This window comes from Glycine max, chromosome 2 (genome assembly GCF_000004515.6).
Source record: "Glycine max cultivar Williams 82 chromosome 2, Glycine_max_v4.0, whole genome shotgun sequence".
Taxonomy (NCBI): domain Eukaryota; kingdom Viridiplantae; phylum Streptophyta; class Magnoliopsida; order Fabales; family Fabaceae; genus Glycine; species Glycine max.
The window spans coordinates 46,410,873-46,432,111 of record NC_016089.4 but is presented as its reverse complement, the minus strand read 5'-3'; the positions used below and the strand labels follow the sequence as shown (position 1 = coordinate 46,432,111).

Sequence of the window (21,239 nt, the reverse complement as noted above, 5' to 3'; positions counted from 1 at the left end):
AGTGTGTATCTTTGAATGGATTATTAATCTACATTATTTTGAAAGATTAGTGATTCTAAAATCTTTTTCTTAACCAATTAATATATATTCTATAAAAAAATTCTGACAGTGTTCCTTCGTGAAATGAGAGTTGATCATCACAGAAATACAAAGATGACATTTATAAAATTCTAAATTCCAAATATTATCAGTGTTATACAATGAGAGACAAAAATAATTATATGATATTAAATAAAATTATCATATCGATAATCCAAGTGAAATTAAGATGAGATTTCTTAAACAAGATGTAAGGTATGAGTCGTGAAAAAAAAAAAAGACCAAGTTTCAAGCTGCTGGGTACTAATATGATGAACCTGAGTAAAGTAAACCATAAAGACCAGGAGAGTGGCATCATTGAAAATTTTATCTGCAGATTTTTGCTAAATGAAACAAAACGTTATTCTGCAAACGACAATAAACAATCATCATAAAGGAAGTCGAAAACAAAGTTAACATAGGATCAAAATAAAACTACAGTTTCAAGTTTCAACATTGTTTTTTCCTTCTTATCTTAAATCAAAACAATGTGTCAAGGTGCAACAGAGGATAAATAAAATTTTACATCTAAAGGAAGTAAAGATTCCTGAGACAAGAAAAAAACAAAAATGAAAAAAGAACTAAGATTGGTGGCATAGAATGATCTATTGATGAGGGAAATCTGTCTGCCTCCTTTTGCTTGACAACTTGAATTACTTTGGCGATAGTAGTTCCCTTAATCTTGCAGAGAAAACAAAGGATTATTTAGTTCATTCATTCAGCACCCTTTGACCAAGACACAAATTTCATCAATAACACAGCCAACATTTCACAAGTCACATCAGGCAAAATACAAGATTAAAAGAGCATTGAATTACTAACAAAACTCAGATTATCTATAAAAGCTTTTCAAAGAATGTAGAAATTCCATAAAAATGTCCTAGACAAAAGTTGATTACATACTCTCATTATAGAAAGAGTGTCAAAGGCTCCCAAGGGGATAGATATGCGTAAGCTCTCTTACACTATTACACAAGTACCAATAGTGTAGTTCCTCACCAAGATGTTTGAATATGAAATCATATCGCCTTATTGTCATGTATGTTCGTTTGAAAATAACGGCAGTAGAATTTATCTTAAGAAAACCATTTTACAATGCAATCAATCAACTCATCTACTTATTTAGTGTATCAGACAAATTTTACGATTTACATCAAAAGCAATACCATTCAAAATAAGCAAAAACAACATAAACTATAACAGAGTCATAAAAAAGAAACAAAAGTCACCTGCCAATTAAGGTTGGTAATTAACAATGAGCAAGCATTCATGATAAGGGAAAAACTAGCATAGTTATACACCCTTAAAACAAATAGAGCGATCATAAAGTTCACTGAAATATGGTGTGTTTGATTTTAAACTCAATCAAGTTTAACGTCAATGCTTCATTAGACATGGATTCATCTTGAGCACCCATCAGGAAGCCAGAATCAAAGAAAACAAACATACCACATAAGAAGAAAGTTAAGCTGGGGATCTTCTAAAGTATGATCTGATAAGGACGAAAACAGCAGACAAAATACAAGTTGATCTTAATTTGTAAAATATTCAGACAAACAAACTTTCTTTCTGTCATTAATTAAACAATAGTCCTAACCATTCCAATTCATCACGCTTCCTTGACACGCCATAAAATGAATTCAAACAGACCACCCTTGATTAACTTACTTATTTTCAATTTTACTGTTTATAAAATATCCAAACAAGAGACATGGTAACTTTATTCTGTTCTACATTGATCCATTTCGCTTCGCTTATTCCTTACTGTTTACACATCCTTTATACATCAAATCAAAGCCATATTCACTTCATATCAAGTTGCTAATGTTACATGCAATCACGAGAAAATGAAGCTAACAGCTGAAACAATACTTCTTCTCAATCAGTCAACCAAAAAAGGCATTCGAATGAATGTTTAAAACCATTTACACAAAAACTAAAAATTCAAATCGAAATCTGTGATTTGAGCAGATAAAAAACAGAGAGATCCAAGTAGCCAAAAAGTAGAATATAAAAAAAAAAACATTTTTGTGTGAAGAAATATAATTTACCTAACCAGATCCGACGATGATGTTGTTAATTGGAATGAAAATGAGCTTCACGAAGAAACCGACGAATCCCATCACGACGAAACCAATTGCAGTACGGACGGCAACCTTGGAGAATTCTAAAATACAAAAAAGAATCGGAAAAATAAGGATCCACAACTCGAATCGAAGTGGAAGGGAAGAAGGAGAATTGGGATTAGGGTTTCACCTTTGCGATCGGGTTTGTGGCAGCGCTTCACGAGCCTCACGCTGTCCTTTGCGAATTCTCTCAGCGGATCGAACACAGAATCAATGGCGTCCATTCTCTTTCTCTTTCTCTGTCTCCCAAGCTTGGATTTGAGAATTAAAATGGGATTCGATTTTTTGATGAAAGAGTTTTACTTTTATATATATATATATATATATATATATATATATATATATATATATATATATATATATATATATATATATATATATCACAAAACGTGCGTTGACTGTAGAGTGGACATGCGGCTAAATCCGTCTCCCCAAGTTTACAACAACTTATGAGTGTCCCCAAAGTCCACATTATTGAGGGTTTGTTATTTTTTTAAGTCTGTATTCATCTCACATAGTTATCGGATTTGACAAAAAAGTTAAAAAAGAAAAACAAGTTACATTTGACAAAAAAAGTTAAAAAAGAAAAACAAATTTTAAATTGTAAAATTTGTTCAATTTTAAATCATTTTAAAAATTAACCACGAGTTGCCTAATGAAAAAAATTATTTGCTGAAAACAGGTTCAAAATATTATTTATATGTCGTGGGGGTTAGGAGTTTCGCGTGTAGCTCACAAGTCCAAACTCGTTTGTCCAACTTTAGTTGAGTTTATTCATTTATAATAATTATTTAAAAAATTATTTGAATAAATAGTCATTTTTATCTCTAAAAATGTAAGACGTTAACAAATTTATCTATGATAAATTCAAAAATAAAATTTAGTCCCAAAAGTGTACAATGTGTGACAAATTTATCTCATCATTAAGTCTTTCATTAATGTTAAGTGTTGTGACTACGTGGCACCTATAGATTGTTGAGATAGAATTGGCACTGGAAAGTTTGTGCTTAGTCGGACTTCAATTGCAGCTTCGACCTATCTTTTCCTACACCCTCGTCGGTGAGCCTCCGCACATAAACAACACAAACACAACTGCATCATTAGTTGGATTTTGTAGAACGTAGTTGTTATTATCTATGTCATCTCTACCTCTCTCCTGTAACCATAACCAGATTTATAAACAATCAAAAACCTAAACAATATAAATCTGAGACCTAAAATCGAAACCCCAAAACAGAGGATAATACATAATCCGAGACCCAAAATACAAACAACAAAAATATAAGACCAAAAATCAAAATCCAAAATTTGAGATCAAGGTTGTTGGCCAAGATAGTGTTATGATAAAATAATTGATAGATCAAGTGACTAAGGGTTGCAACATTTAGAGATCAAAAACGAGAAAATGGTGGCTTAATGCAAGGAGCAAAAGTGCTTAATACAAGTGATTGTTAACGGCGAGGGGCATGAGAACAACCATGGTCGCGCTTACATAGGTGACTTGGGGTTTCGATCTTATTATTTATTTGTCTTTTTTTTTCATTTTATTTGCACATCTCTTGTATTGGTTTGTATTGTTTTAATGGATTGGGTTGACAATGGTATCATCATTGAATGGTGGTTGTCGTAGAGTGTCGACAACGTCCATGTGTTTTTCGGTTTGAGAAAGGAAGGTTACGATTTCTAGATCTAAAAAAGGGAGGATGGAGGCTCCAATCCGAATCAATACACTTTAGAATCTCGATGGAGACAATGGCAAGCAATAAAGGCCACGTGAGCAAATTTTTTTTGACATTTTTTTGTCTCGATGTTTCACATAAACTTATCCATTAACATCAATAAAACAAAGTTAATAAAATGATGAATTTGTCATATTTTTACTCTTGCAAAAACTTTTTTTTCTTTTAGAAACAAATTTGTAAGCGGCCTATATTTTTAGGGACAAAATTTGTTATTTACCAAAATTATATATATATATATATAAAAATATAGCTTTTATTCATTAATAATATAAAAAAATAAGATTCATTTAATGATAAGAATAAAATAAAAGTATAATAAGTTTTTATCATATATTATGTTATTATATATAAGAAAAATAGAATATGTATTTTTAGTGTAAAAAATCTTTTGACATTGATGTATAGCAAAATTTAATCATTTAATCATATAAAGTTAATTATTAAATAATTATTTTTAAATAAAAAACTTTTAAAAAAAGTTAAATAACGTCTCATTTTTTACAGCACTCTCCTCTATTAAACTCCTTGTCTCAATAGTCAAAATCCTAAATTCCATTTTTTTTCAGCCACTTTCTTCTATTCTACTCTCGTCTCAAAACCAAAGCAAGACATTTTTTTCATGACACCCTTCTGTACTCCACTTTCCTCTATTCATCTCATATTTCAACCCTTTTTTTCTATCTACTATTCATTCTCTTATGTCAAAACTCAAAATTTTAACCACTATTTTTATTCTAATTACATTAATCAGAATAATCACATTTCCTAATTAAAGTATAACTTCCAAACATAGAGAGGAAATAAAATAGTGACACGATTTTAGATAAAGTCAAAGTGCAGCACAATTCATTGATTCTCACACAGGCAACATATAGAAGAAATGAAAGAATTAACATATTCGATGAAAATCGATTCCACCGATTTGAAGCTACCATTCGTATACATTACCAAAGAGAACTTTAAAATATCAAGAAAATCAACAGAATCGATGAAAATTAAATCATTATAGATGAAAAAAATAATGGGAGGGTTAAGCAGAATAGGGTAATTAGGAAAAAATAGTGGTTAACATTTTGAGTTTTGACATAAGAGAATGAAGAGTAGCTAGAAAAAAAAAAAAAAAAAAGAGGGTTCGAAATATGAAATCAATAGAGAAAAGTGGAGTAGAAAACGGTGACATAAACAAATGTTGACTTTGGTTTTTTTGCCATTAATTAAGAGACCCTAATTCCTCATTTTTTTTGCCACCCTCTTCTATCCTATTTTCCATCTCAAAACCACAATCCTTGTTTTTCTCGGCAACATCCTCTTCCCCACTCCCCAATCTCAAAACTCTAACCCCTTATTATTTTTTTAACAAAATATGTTTTTGATATTTGTAATTTCAGTCAAACTTGATTTTGATTTCTGTAATTTCAAATCAATCAATTTAATCTCTAATACTTAAAAAAAATAGATGAATTTTATCCCTATTTAATTGCCGATAAAAAAAACTATTTAGTCTCCAAATCATCAATGTATAGAAATTAAGTGCACCTATTTTTAAGTATAAAAACCAAATTAATCAATTTAAAACTATAGAAATTAAAATCAAATTTTGATCGAAAGTTTAGAGAATAAATTTTTTTTTTTTTTTTTTACTTTTTTGGACCACTTGCACTCCACTCGCCCCATGTCATAAGTCATAACCCCAGCTCCTTACTTTTTCTGGCCAGTATCCATCTGCCCTTTTCTGGTCATTCTCTCCTCTGCTCTTTTCCATCTTAAAACCTTAACTTCCATTTTTTCTAGACACTCATTCATTCTACCTTACTTCTCTTTTCTCAAAATTCAAATCCCCCATTTTTTTCCATCTTACTCTGTCCCACTTTCCCATCTCCAAACTCAATTTCTTATTTATAGGTTATTATTTTTAATTAAAATAATATAATTGATGTGGTAAAATAAAAAAAACTAACTGATTTACAGTTTAGAATAATTTTACATTGATAGTCTATATCTGTTCAACTCTAAAAGTAATAGATAATTAAGTTGTTATATAATATATGTAAATGTTATATACAGGAAGAGAAAGAGGGGAATTTTGTATTTTTATATTATTTTAAAATAAAATATAAAATAAAAGAGGAAATTGGAAGGGGAAATTCAATAGAAAATAAAAGTGAGTAATTAATTTTATAAAAATAAAAGTATACAGTTAAAGGGAAATTTAACAAAAATAAGTGAAAACTAAAAATTCCTATCATCTTTATTAGTAATATATATATATATATATATATATATATATATATATATATATATATATATATATATATATATATATATATATATATATATATATATATATATATATATATATATATATATATATATATATCGAAAGTAAAAGGCATGATTATCTTATTATAAACAGGGAGTCAAAATTGCACAATTTAACCTATTATTTAATATTTAATGTTCATTATATAATTTGTTTTATAATGTAAGTCACATGAAAGCACAAAAAAGAGGGTTAGATAATATTTTAAATTTTTTTGGTAAATTTTCCGAATCATTAAATCATCTTATAAGTAGACTATGCTCAAAACTTTTATAAAAACAGTTTAAATGAAGATTTGATAATAACCTTTTCACACTTAGACAAACTTTTTTTATCAAACATAAACTCTATGAAAACCTCAAATATATTTGTAAAAGAGATAAGGAAAAAGATAACTACGCAAAGATTATTTTATATTGATTCGTTTTAACTCAAGACTGCGTTCAAGTATTGGTATATTTCTACTAACTCAAACATTTTACAAGTACTAGTATTATTTTGTCAATGCCTCTTTAGACTCAAGATGTGTATTCCTTTACTTTCTTCTCCAAGCAACTCACCATATTAACTTTCTTAGAAAGGCTCTTCAGGTTTCAACCATTTTCGCTTACAAAAAGTTAGGAGTAAAGACTCATTGACTATATTGTCTTAATTATATAAACGAATGTACAACTTATATTCTAGTCTCTGTCTAATGACGATTAGAATATATCTCCTTTTGAGCCGACAATTCTAAATCATTGAGTAAAAACGAGAGTTCAAGATAATATTGGAAATTGGGGTTTCACAAGCACAAGTTACACCATAACCCTAGCTTGGTAATTTAGCAAGCCATTAGCTCTCCCCTCCCCTCTTCTCCTCTCCTCCTCCTTTTCTTTTCCTCCATTAAGATTATTTCCCTCGTACTTTGAATCAAACAATTTTTTCAACCTTCCCTTTCTCTGAGTTGTTAGTGAAAATAGTCCCTAATAACTTCCAATTTTATGCCTTTGTCCAATAGTGGAACTGGTACCACTTATAAATGAAAGTTTACAGCTAAGCCTAAAATTTTTTCATTTGTAGTTAGTGCATTTTGCATGCTTTGAGTTTGAATTAAAAGCAATGCAGATATTACTTTTGTTGCTTTTATATTTTTCTGAGTGATTAAAAAAAGGCCAAGTCTCAAACTGTTGGGTACAAATATGATGGACCTGAGTAAAGTAAACCATAAAGACAAGGAGAGTGGCATCATTGAAAAATTTATCTGCAGATTCTTGCTAAATGAAACAAAACGTTATTCTGCAAAGGCCAATAAACAGCCATCATAAATAAATTCGAAAGCAAAGTCAACATAGAATCAAATCAAGTTTCAGGTTTGACCATTGTTTTTTCCTCCTTATCCTAAATCAAAACAATGTGTCAAGGTCTAACAAAGGATAAATAAAATTTTACATCTAAAGTAACGCTTCCAGATATAAGAAAAAACAAAAATGAAAACAGAACTAAGATTGGGGGCATAAAATGATCTATTGATGTGGGAACTCTGTCTACCTCCTTTTGCTTGACAACCTGAATTCTGAGGCAATTGTAGTTCCCTTCATCCTGCAGAGAAAACAAAGGGTTATTTAGTTCATTCATTCAGCACACTTTGATCAAGACAAATTTCATCAATAACACAGCCAACATTTCACAAGTCACATCAGACAAAATACAAGATTAAAAGAGCATTGAATTACTAACAAAAACCAGATTATCTATAAAAGCTTTTCAAAGAATGTAGAAATTCCATAAAAATGTCCTAGACAAAAGTTGATTACTCTCTCATTATAGAAAAAGTGTCAAAGGCTCCCAAGGGGATAGATATGCGTAAGCTCTCTTACACTGTTACACAAGTACCAATAGTGTAGTTCCTCCCCAAGACGTTTGAATATGAAATCATATCACCTTATCTTAAGAAAACCATTTTACAATGCAATCAATCAACTCATCTACTTATTTAGCGTATCAGACAAATTTTACGATTTACATCAAAAGCAATACCATTTAAAATAAGCAAAAACAACATAAACTATAACAGTCATAAAAAAGAAACAAAAGTCACCTGCCAATTAAGGTTGGTAATTAACAATGAGCAAGCATTCATGATAAGGGAAAAACTAGCAAAGTTATAAACCCTTAAAACAAATAGAGCGATCATAAAGTTCACTGAAATATGGTGTTTGATTTGAAACTCAATCAAGTTCAACGTCAATGCTTCATTAGACATGGATTCATCTTGAGCGCCCATCAGGAAGCCGGAATCAAAGAAAACAAACATACCACATAAGAAGAAAGTTAAGCTGGCAATCTTCTAAAGTATGATCTGGTAAGGACGAAAACGGCAGACAAAATACAAGTTGATCTTAATTTGTACAATATTCAGACAAACAAACTTTCTTTCTGTCATTAATTAAACAATAATCCTAACCACTCCAATTCATCACGCTTCCTTGACACGCCATAAAATGTATTCAAACAGACCACCCTTGATTAACTTACTTATTTTCAATTTCACTGTTTATAAAATATCCAAACAAGAGACATGGTAACTTTATTCTGTTCTACATTGATCCATTTCGCTTCGCTTATTCCTTACTGTTTACACATCCTTTATACATCAAATCAAAGCCATATTCACTTCATATCAAGTTGCTAATGTTACATGCAATCACGAGAAAATGAAGCTAACAGCTGAAACAATACTTCTTCCCAATCAGTCAACCACAAAAGGCATTCGAATGAATTTTTAAAACCATTTACACAAAAATTAAAAATTCAAATCGAAATCTGTGATTTGAGCAGGTAAAAAACAGAGAGATCCAAGTAGCCAAAAAGTAGAATATAAAAAAAAAAAAAAAACATTTTTGTGTGAAGAAATATAATTTACCTAACCAGATCCGACGATGATGTTGTTAATTGGAATGAAAATGATCTTCACGAAGAAACCGACGAATCCCATCACGACGAAACCAATTGCAGTACGGACGGCAACCTTGGAGAATTCTAAAATACAAAAAAGAATCGGAAAAATAAGGATCCACAACTCGAATCGAAGTGGAAGGGAAGAAGGAGAATTGGGATTAGGGTTTCACCTTTGCGATCGGGTTTGTGGCAGCGCTTCACGAGCCTCACGCTGTCCTTTGCGAATTCTCTCAGCGGATCGAACACAGAATCAATGGCGTCCATTCTCTTTCTCTTTCTCTGTCTCCCAAGCTTGGATCTGAGAATTAAAATGGGATTCGATTTTTTGTTGAAAGAGTTTTACTTTTATATATATATATATATATATATATATATATATATATATGCACGGAGATTTTTACCTAATCACAAAACGTGCGTTGATTTTATTCATTAATAATATAAACAAATTAACAAAAATGATATAAAAAACATTATTCATTTAATGATAAGAACAAAATAAAAATATAATAAATTTAAGAAAAATAAAATATGCATTTTTAGTGTAAAATGTTGAACGAATTACACTAGGTTTTGATGAGATTAAGAGTTATTATAGTTGGATCTCATCCATGAATTTTTGTCTGACCTTAACCATCACAGTCCCCTTGGAGGAGAGGAGCACACCTATTCTGATGGTGGACATCAAGAGAAGGGAGTTGGAGTTGCAAAAGGGAGCGATCTGCGAAAGCAACCAGGGATTTGATGCCGTAAGATCTACCAAAAAAATGAGAGATTTGCAAGATTTTCAATCCTATCTGTTTAAAAGCATGATCTGGGAACTTTTTTTTAACTTTCGTTTAATACTTATTTATTTTATGTAGTTTCTAAATTTATTTTTTTAGTTTCCAGCGTTAGTAAGTAAAATTTTTATTTCTTAGAAATTTATATTTTAATTCTCAAAAATTTTATTGTTAATTTTTTTTTTAATTTTAATTCTGTTAGTTAAAAAAATTTAACAACAAAAGATTCTTAAGAATTAAATATAAACTTCAGAAATTAAAATTTTCATTTATTAAATTTGAAAAATTAAAAAATTTAATTTATTAACTATAGAGATTAAAATAATAAGTTTTAAAATTATAACAACTAAATAAATAATATTATTGATGTTTCCAAATAACATTTTTTATTTCTAAATGTGCTAAATAAAGTGTTTGTTCATTCAGAGCTCTGTTTAGATTTGTGTTGATGATTTATTTATGTTGTTTATTATGTGCATTGAAACTGCGGTTTTGAAGCTTTCTTGAGGTGTTCTTGAACTTATGGTTGAAAACAAAAACATCAAAGTGAAAACGTGTCATTTTGGACAGAAATTTTCATTAAAATACATGAGCACAACACATGACATCCTAGGGTTAACATAACTTTTGTATGTGTAATAAATTTGGTTTCGCTAGAGAGATCCAATATCGATTGAGCTTGAGTGTAATAAGTTCTATATTGGGAAAGACAAGAATAATTTGCTCTAAAATCTTTTAACATATATGTATAGTAAAATTTAATTGTATAAAATTAATTATTAAGTTATCTTTTTTAAATTAAAAACTTTCTAAAAAAGTTAACTAACCTCTCATTTTGTAGCACTCTCCTCTGTTCAACTCCTTGTCTCAAAATCCTAAATTCCAATTTTTTCAGCCACTTTCCTCTATTCCACTCTCTTGTTTGAAAATCAAAGCGAGCAGTTTTTTATGTTACCCTTCTGTATTTCACTTTCATTTATTCATTTCATATTTCAACTCCCTTTTTTTTTTCTAGATGCTATTCATTCTCTTATGTCAAAACCCAAAATGCTAACCGATACTTTTTTTCTAATTATCTTATTCCGATTCACTCCCCCTTTATTATTTTTTTTTATCTATAATGATTTATTTTTCATGATTCTGTTGATTTTCTTGATTTTTTGAAGTTCTCTTCGGTAATGTTTAGGAATTGTAGCTTCAAATAGGTGGAATCGATTTTCATAGAATATGTTAATTCTTTCATTTTATCGTATATGCTGCCTATGTGAGAATCTTTGAATTGTCTTCTTGGTGGAAATAAACGTGTATGTTTAAGATTTAATTTATCAAATTATTAATTTTAGTAAAAGAATATTTTTTATTTTATTATCATATTTATTATTTTATTAAATTGTTAATTTGATAAGGTTTTGATTAAAACTAGAGTTATTATTATGATAGAGATTATAATAATGAGAAACAAATTATTAATAATTATAATTTAAATTTTTTTTGATCGTGAGATAATTGTTAATAGGGCATCAATATTATCATTAATATGTATAGATCAATATGTATGGGATGATCTTTATTGAATAAAGATTAATAAATTTTATTTATTAAATTACATATATAAATGATATATATGTGAATGTTCTTATTAAAATGACTCAATTGAAAATTTTTAATGATTAATATTACCTTAACATTTGAATAAAATGTTCTCAAGAATAAATATATATATATATATATATATATATATATATATATATATATATATTTACCTGAGATTATTATAGTAATTAATAAGTTATTTATTATATTTTAATTTCGAACACTATCTTAAGACATTAGTTAAATAAAGATTGGATATGATTAAATGCTTATAGAATTAATGATTAATCAAAAAGAAATTCATCAACTCTTGATAATGAGTTTAAACTTTATAATATAATTAAAACCTTGGCTAGGAAAATAAACGAAAGAAGAAAAAAATTTCTTAAATTATTTATTAATAAATATAATGTGTTAACTTATTAAAGTATGATAATAATATTATACTCTATAGTTAGTCTTGAATGGTAAATGATGGAATGAAATATTATATTATTCTTCTAATAGTTCTTGAAGGCAAAAGATATTACTTCATACTTTTAAGAGTGTTGTTAGACTCTTATCTTGATTAGTAGATTAATTATGATAAATTTAGTATCAGTTTAGTATTAAATCTATATAATCACACACAAATGAGTCTTTCAATCTTTACAAAAAAATAATTAGTTTGATAATTAAATTAGAAAATTTAATGTAAGTAAATATATAATTTAGTGGAATACTATTATATTTTTTACTAGCACCAAAAATATAATTAATACAAACCAATTATATTATTTTATATATGTGTTTATAAATGTGAAAGTTGTCCATATAAAATAAGAATAAGTTTCTATTGCTATATATATCAAGAAATGTGTTTATAATTAGTCAGGTGATTATTTGAAAATTATATTTGTTATATATCAAGAAATTTCTTAACATAACAATATATGAAATAATTTTTATTTTTAAATATAAAGACAAAGAGATATGAAATTATTTAAAATAAAATATTTATTTTTTGAAAAGGCCCAAATTCATATATTTTTAATATTATAAATAGATACATGTAAACTGTCACACTATTAAAGAAAATTTGTTGTTCAAGACTATATATCCAAATACACATTTATTTATTTATTTATTTATTTATTATTGTAGTATATTTTAAATGAAAATTAAATAAATTATAATTTTCTATTATAAATCTATTTTTTCTTTATTTATTATTGTTGTATTATATTTTAGATGTAAAATAAATCCTAATTTTCTATTATTGGAAACACCTCTATCAAACTATCATTTGCACTATAATTTTAACTATAATTATGTGACTATTGTATTTTCTCTTTATGTCTGGAAGTTATACTTTAATTAAGAAATATGATTATTCCGATTAATGTAATTAATCTGAATTTTTATTTGATGCAATTAATCGGAATGGTACTATTTGAAAATACAAGTATTATTTTGCCAATGCCTTTTTAGACTCAACATGAGAATTCCTGTACTTTCTTCTCCAAGCAACTCACCATGTTATAACTTTCTTAGAGAACCTCTCCAGGCTTCAACCATTTTCACTAAGAAAAGGGTAGGGGTAAAGACTCATTTACTATATTATCTTTGTTTGATTTTCACAATTCTTCCTTGATACTTATGATAACCTTCGGATTGTAAGTGTGTTTTGTTCGTGCTACATGAAAGATATATAAGCATGCATATTCACCTATATTGGTAGGAGGTTGCTAATAGCAGAATCAGGGCTAAGTTTACGACATCACATATTTATTTTGCGAACCTCTGCCATAGTGACCAATACTAAATTAAAATATAGCATCGATCCACAAGCTTGGTCAGCACTAATATAAAAGATAACGTTGACTATCGTAACGTAGCCTCTATTTTTCATCAACATTAATTAGCAAGCAGTGAGCCTTTTAATACTCTCTTTGTTGCATAATAATCATTATTTAATATTTTAAAATAAATTAGAAAATAATAATTTTTTTAATGTAATATTAATTATTTTTTACTTATATTTCTTATAATATTAAAGATAAATACCAAAAACTAAAAATGAATTAATATGATAATAATGTTAATTTTATAAAATTGTTTATTTTTTATTTTTTTATTGATTTTTTTTATCTGTACAAAATAACTAATACACGTGAAGACAAAGTGAGTTCATACTGAAAATGCTTATGCAAAAATGTTTTAAACTATAACCTACATTTGCATGCAAAGGCTAAAATAAAAAATTTGAGAAATTACTGTCTTAAAAAAAGATGATATCTATATATAAGTCATTTGTAGAAAGGTTCTTCTAAAGTCTAATTGCTACATACTCAAGAATAGAAAACATGTTTCTTCAGATCACAATGTACCCACACGTACTCACATCTAAAATGTTTGACATAATCAGAAATGCAGGTGTAAAGAAACGAAATTCTAAATTATATACAGACATGCATGAGAACAAAGGAAGTATGAGTTGTTACTAAAAAAAAAACATTAGTAAAAACTCATACTTTTGTTTACTTACTTGAAGGGATTATTATGTGATAGTCGACTTTAAAAATACCTTCAGTATACACAAAATAAAGAAGCTTGGTTACTTGTAAAAGGATGGATTATTAATTTGAAATGTAATTGTATCAGATCCTCTATCAAAATGTTTTTTTATATACTAAAAAATAAGCTATCATAAGAACAATACATGTAGCAACGAATCGTTAATGAACCTAGCTATAGCTAATTAATAGTCATCTCCAGCTTGTGAGCTGCATTAATGTCTCATTTCTACCCGTGGATTTTGACTTCACTTCTTCTTTTAAAAGAGTAGCATTTGAAGAGGGGGAAAATTGTAAATCTGTGATGGTCATGGTGTCAAATTTCACAGGAGACTGTAACACAACTAACCTGGGGCAAACTCGTTGATTTTCATCACTATTCATCACTCTTCTTTCTTTAGTCTAGTTTGAATCAGTCAAACTTTTCCAAGAAAAAGGCATCCAAGAAAACCCTAATTTTGGATTCAACAAAACAAAGATCAAGTCAATTACCTCTGAATTCAAGAAACAAGCAGCAAACACGTGCACACAGTCAGAGAGACATATAGGGACAAAATTGTTAAATCCATGTGTGAAAAGGATGGAACACAATGTCAAAATTAAACAAAACCCTGTTTGACAAGCTTTAATTAATCGCGTACAGAATTCCAGGCATTTCTGTCGTTCAATGTCTCTTGTTCCCAATCCCAAACACCTCAAAAGTTTATTAGCAAAAGCCAGTCTAGCAAATGACATGTACATGACATAACCTTTCAATTTCGTGTTCGTGTATTATATATGCAAACTGTGATGGCATGTATTCAATTTACCCTATAAAAAACATTCCAGTTTCTATTCATGAAAATGAATTATCATTTCTATACATATTTTTAATTTAATTTAATCAAAATACATGGACATTTACATCATTTTTTAATCCTATAGGAGTAGCATTATATGTTATGCATGACAAAACTATTGATATATGTATTGTAATGATTTTAAAAGATACAATTGAGATAATTTTAATTAGTTTATAATCTAAAATTCTTTGCACCAATAATATATCAAAATTATTATTTTTATTTTCATGCAAATACACATTCTTATTCACACACACACACACGTTAATTTAATATTCAATTTTTCAATTAATATTAGGAACAAAAAGATATATATTTTAAAATTACCATCAAAATAATCTTATATCAAATCAAAATTATTTAAAACTTTCCAAAACCTGAAATGTCAAATATATGTATTTTAGTATCTCAATTTATATTTTACATAATAATAAAAATTCTATAAATCAAATCAATATTAACTTACATACATATTTTTTTTAATTAATTGATTAATTTTTACATGTACTATATTCATATCTATCCAGGCAATGGACCAGGTATTTGCAAGTTGTGTTATATAAAGGAATATTCGTTCAAACAAACAAGCTAAAATGGTGATTTTTTTGGAAGTTAATCCCATTTTGACAGTGAGTTGATAAATGCTCTAAGTTGATTAAAATTGATTTTTTTAAAGAGAAATTAAAATTAAAGAAAAGAAAATAAATGTCAAATAACTAGAGACAATTAACTTAATTAAGAATATCAACAGGGAAAATGAAAGTCAACAACTTCCTCGGGCGTAATGTTTGCCGTATAATTCTGAAAAGGATTAATTAGCTCTTGCATACCTTCTACCACGAACAAGAATTTATATATGCATAAAAAATCTAAAGTATAGTGCAGCATTTATTACTGTTTTTTTTTTATATAGGAATTAAACAAAATTGATATGAAGATTTAGAGGAGTGTTATATATAACCTTGCACCATGATGATGATATAAGTAAACAGAGAAGGTTAAGACAATAATAAAGTACTTTATTCTTTTCTTCCCCACATTTTAATTAATTAGAATGTACTGATAATGGAAATAATTTTTATACTGTGATTTAATTAAAAATTATTATTTTGATTATGTAAAATTGTTTACATTGATAGCATATGAATGTTAAAATTTCCCATCATTTAAGAAAATCATTTTTATGTATTTAACTATTTGCTTGAAATTATGGTAGGGGATGAGCAAATTCTAGGGGGGTGGGGGGGAGGAGGAGAGAGAGGACTACAATATAAGATTCAATTTTTTCTTTCTAAAACATTAATTTTAAAAAAAAAAATTCCAAAATTTGATAAATCTTATATGAAAAATTAACTGATGAATAGTATAAAATTATTTTCGAAAACAGTTTTTAAAATTAAAGTGTGAAAAGTAAATAAAACAGACCCTAAAACCTCCCTTCTGCCTTCTCTCAACTTTATCTTCTAATATCAGGAAATTAATTTAATTTGAAAGAAAGTAAAACTAAGTTTAAAAAAATTGAAATATATTATCAATTTGACCATTTTCGTGTTTTACCATTTACTCATTTTTTTTTATCATTAAGAAAAGGAAAACAGACTACAAACGCAAGAAAACAGTATAATGACACTTTTTTTTTTTTTTTTATCTCATCCTCTTTAATTTTTTCTTCGTCCTCTTAACCAAATAGAATAGGAAGGATTTTTCCACATTGTTTGTAACACACACACACACACACACACACACACACACACACATATATATATATATATATATATATATATATATATATATATATATAATGAAAGGTGAAGATCCAATATTTAAAAGAAAATATGTTTGGTAACGGGAACGTAGTGGTTCCGACATCAAATATTAAAGATGTAGCCCCCACCAAATTTTATAATAAGGCAGCATAAACTTTAATCCTCGTAGATTTAACTGATATGTAATAATCACTGAGTATTCATAGTTTCTTATCCCTTTTAAAAAAAAATTCTAGTTTCTTATTCTCGCGTCAATTCCTCAGGTATAATCAAAGATGTATCTCATATGATTAAGTATTTCTGTTGATATAGATATGAAATTAATCTTGTTCATAAAAAAGTTAATCTTTAATTGAGTCATACGAAATGATTAAACAAAACTCTATTCATGTGAACAATTTCAAAATTTAAATCGTGTTTTTTTCTTTCAAGTCAATTTTGAAGATTTTGTCTAAAAATAATAATTTAAGAGTACATTTCATATTGAAGATTTCACAAGGTATTTTATTTGTTCGTAAGCTTTACGATACAAATGTAATTTGTTTTGATATAATTTATTTTATGTTTATAATTTTGAAATTGATTTTATTAAGCTTTTATAATTATAATTATATTTAGTTTGGTCATTCAACTGTTTTTTAACTTAGCATAATTTTTTTTAAATAGGATTTATTATTACTTGATAGTGGCATGTCATGTCAGCCTACAACTATAAGATAATAATGCGTGACACAAATGATTAGATATATGCATGCCACATTCGCGATTATTTTAGTAATTTTAACATTTTGGAAATAAAACCAAATTAAAATATAGTATTTATTAAGATTAAAAATATATTTTATCCTTTTAAAATTTATTTCTATCATTACAAGGTAAATTATTGATTTCTTATTATTCTATGATTTGAGACAATAATCACATCAATTCCAAAACATTAACATTACTTACTAATTAAATAATTAACATTTAGCTCTTTCTATAGTTAGGCTAGCTAGCTTCTCCATCTTCGTTAATATTTTTTTTTTATCTAAAACATGAAGACAAAAAAAATAGATATATATAAACGGAACATAAACCATTTTGTAATAATTTGATCAAGGAGTTCTTAAAAAAAGTAGTAAGGAGGAGAAGATAGAAAAGTTTTAGAAATAACAAACAAAATGTTAACGGAGAGACTGCATTCAGGATTTGGGTGTCAGATATGAAAGTCTTATATAAATCCGATAATCAAACAAATAATAATGAATTTAATTACATCAAATTTAACGCAAAATGAATTAATTATTTATCCAAACCAATTTTATCTGAATATCAAATTAACACTTATATAAATTGGTGCATTTAGGAGCATGAATTCTTATAAGAATGAGCATAAAATATCTGAATAAGCAACGCACATGCACATCGATAATTACTACACCAACTAGTGGTCTATCCCATTGGTTAAATCGTCTTTTCCTTGATACACATGCAAAGTATAGTTAGGTGGGTTTTTGAATTATCAAAACAGAGAAATAAGAGTCAAATGATTTGCCGTGTTACCGACAAACTAATGCTGGAAAAATTAGGCAGCGAATCATGAAAACGAAGTTTAGGCTTTTAGCAATTTAGCAGAAACTGTTATATGTTTCACCACTTTCTAATTTATATAGATTTCACCCCAAATATAGTCTTGCAAATGAGTCAGAAAAATTATCCTTATATTAAAGCATTCAAATCTGAACAGACAAAATCTGAAACAAAAGACATATATAAATAATTTGGCTAGCTCCTTTATGCCTAATTAATCAATAGTAGAAATTTGGACACAAGAAATAAGAGAGAAAGAGAGAGCAACATGCAAATGAAGAGAGACTTGGAAAACCAGCCACAAATTTTATTTCAGTGTTTTTAATTTGATGACCATTAATTGATGTCCTAAAACCGTTTACAAATATGTCTTCTAGCTGTAACTATCTCTAAGACTCACTGAACCGACAAAATATAATTAACAAGAGTGAAATACGTGATCGTCATCAATTGCAAGTTATGCAACACAAATAAATATTACTGTTATAGAAATTAAAATTAAGGAACAATTAAGTTGATGAGAGGGTGAAGAAGAAATGCCTGGCTTTCCCATGTACGCCTAATCTTCCTCCACTGGTGAATTCTCTACCAGAAACAACGAGATCCTCGTCCTCAAAACCATATCTTATACCCATGATGACATAAAACATCATCAAACCGTTGAAAATGAATCTCCACTGACCCCACATGAATTGCAATGGCATTTTTCTCACCACTAGTGCCATCCATGAACTTCTTTTTCTTGTTCTTGTTCTTGCTCATGACTATGCTGCAGATTGATGCCTTAAAGAACTAAGACCATAATATATATATATTTGTAGCCAGGATATGGAAATGGAAAGAGTAATTAAGAATACTAAAAGGGTATCATGCACTTTGTTTGGGTTTATAATTAATAACTAAGAGTGAGAGATAGAGAGAGAGAAAAGGGAGAGGTAGAAGGTTGTTCCCAAGAAGATGACGAGCATTTCCCGTTGATGTTGTTTTCAAAGAGTGTTTTAATTTCCTTAGGGTGGGCCAGGAAAGAAGGCATTTTTGTTTCACACGTTGGGGAGGTTCTCTTTGTCTTCCCCGCAAACAACACTCAATGGTTTTAGGCTTAACCCTCAATGAATGACTTTATTTATTTATTCTCACCTTGTCTTCTTCGTTTCCTTTGTTTTTAAGGGTGAGTTTGGTTAAAGAAAAAAATATGAGAAAAAATTAAAAAGAAATATTTGAATTAACATAAAAAATAAAAGATTTATATTATTTTTAAAAAAATATATTCTCATAAATAATAATTTCTCCCCCACAATCAAACAAGCACTGAATGAGGTTTCCTTTTATATTTCTCCGCCTTCTCTCCCTATGCGTTACTAGCTGTGTAGCTTCAGCTGCCAAAGAACAATTTACATCCAAAAAGGTGTATTGGTATAGAGGAAACAATATGTATATTATATATAATTTTTTTATGGAAGTATGTTTCAACCTACTTGATCATATATTAATTTCATCATATATTAATTTTACTCGTGTAATTATTGCTGGTTCAATTTTTTTTATATATGATAATAATTAAATATTTATTTTTTAATTAAATAGATTATTTTTAACTAATAAGGTATTTGGGTGCACGGATTGTCACACATATTATTTTAAATTTAATTATTAATTTTTATAAATATTTTTTTAGTAATGTTTTGTCATTTTTTATTGAGTGAAGTTAGTTATCATGCAAATTATTATACCGGATGTAGTCGAACCGACCCTTTATAAGATAAAGATGAATGTATTCAAAGACAACTATAGGTTTAGACTTTTTACTTAAAGATAAATTACCTAAATGAAAATATGTTCATGATGGCCCAAGATCCAAAGCTCAAAGAGGTTAATATCCTTAAGGTAAGAACTTAATTATTAGGGTTTATTTCGTATTTATTGTCTTATTTGTTAATAAAATTGAGATTTTATTTAAGAGTTAAAGTATTTTTGAATGTATTTCTTTTAAACAGACATCATATCAAGTACTGGAGTAAGATAATAGGTAGGGGTGTCAAACCAGGTCAGGTCCGACGGGTTGGTCTGGTCCGTTCTCCAAAAAAAATTGGGTTGGGTTGGAATTTGAGACTCGTAAACCGTTTAGGCCCATTCCTTTTAGTCCGCAAGTCTAGCGGGCCAAGGTGAGTCAGCCCGTGGGCTAGTGCTTTTTTTTTAAAAAAAAGATTATGAACTTTGAAATGGCTCAAATGCACTCTCGCAGTCCAAATGGCCCAAACGCATGCAAGCTAGACTAGATCCTATGGCCTCTTGAACTGAATCTCATTTCTTATTCTATTGAATCTCTTCTCTCGAGTCCTCTCTCTCAAGACTCTTTCTAGTATATTATTATTTTTAGTTATAAAAAATTATAAAGAGATAAGAGTTAGATTCAAAATTGATGTTACCAACAACATAAAGGACAATACAAAATCTGGAAAAAAAAAAATTGGCGGACTGGCGGGTGACTCACGGGCCAAGCAGACCAACTTGAAATGGGCCAAACTAGAAAATGTAGCCTATTTTGCTTAACGGGGCGGGCCGGGCTGGTCGGTTTATGGCGGGCCAAAATGGACCTGATCGGCCTGTATTGACAACCCTAATAATAGGAATAAGGAGTACATCTTAAGAAATCTATTATCCTACCATTATTGGCGTAAACAATTATTAAATTGAATTTTATAATTTTTAAGACAATAATGTAGTTAGCTTTAATCCGAAAGTACAATAGAAAAAATTAATTATTTTAGTGTAAAATATTTTTTCAAACCAAACAACTTTACAAACTAAACTATAAAAATTAGTAATAATTATTCAATTTCTAAGACATGTATGAAAAGATTTACAATAATTTATAATTTACACACTGTATCTAATCAATTAAATTAGACCTTATAATACTCGA

General features: G+C 28.2%; 2 protein-coding genes across 4 annotated transcripts; both read right to left on the bottom strand.

Annotated features, from left to right (window-relative positions):
• Window positions 1-519: 519 nt before the first annotated feature.
• On the bottom strand, window positions 520-2,522 carry LOC100789824 (protein transport protein Sec61 subunit gamma). Its single transcript, XM_003519357.5, has 3 exons — window positions 2,335-2,522; window positions 2,130-2,245; window positions 520-759 (listed from the first exon to the last, which is right to left on the bottom strand). The coding sequence occupies exons 1-2, from the start codon at window positions 2,426-2,428 to the stop codon at window positions 2,130-2,132; spliced, it is 210 nt and encodes a 69-aa protein (XP_003519405.1). The 5' UTR covers window positions 2,429-2,522; the 3' UTR covers window positions 520-759.
• Window positions 2,523-7,496: 4,974 nt separating this feature from the next.
• Window positions 7,497-9,977, bottom strand: LOC100527335 (transport protein Sec61 subunit gamma). 3 transcript variants are annotated; one of them, NM_001354965.1, is given in 4 exon segments: window positions 7,497-7,847; window positions 9,172-9,287; window positions 9,377-9,504; window positions 9,835-9,959. In NM_001354965.1, coding segments are annotated over 2 exon segments (210 nt in total). In that variant the 5' UTR covers window positions 9,471-9,504; window positions 9,835-9,959; the 3' UTR covers window positions 7,497-7,847.
• Window positions 9,978-21,239: the final 11,262 nt, after the last annotated feature.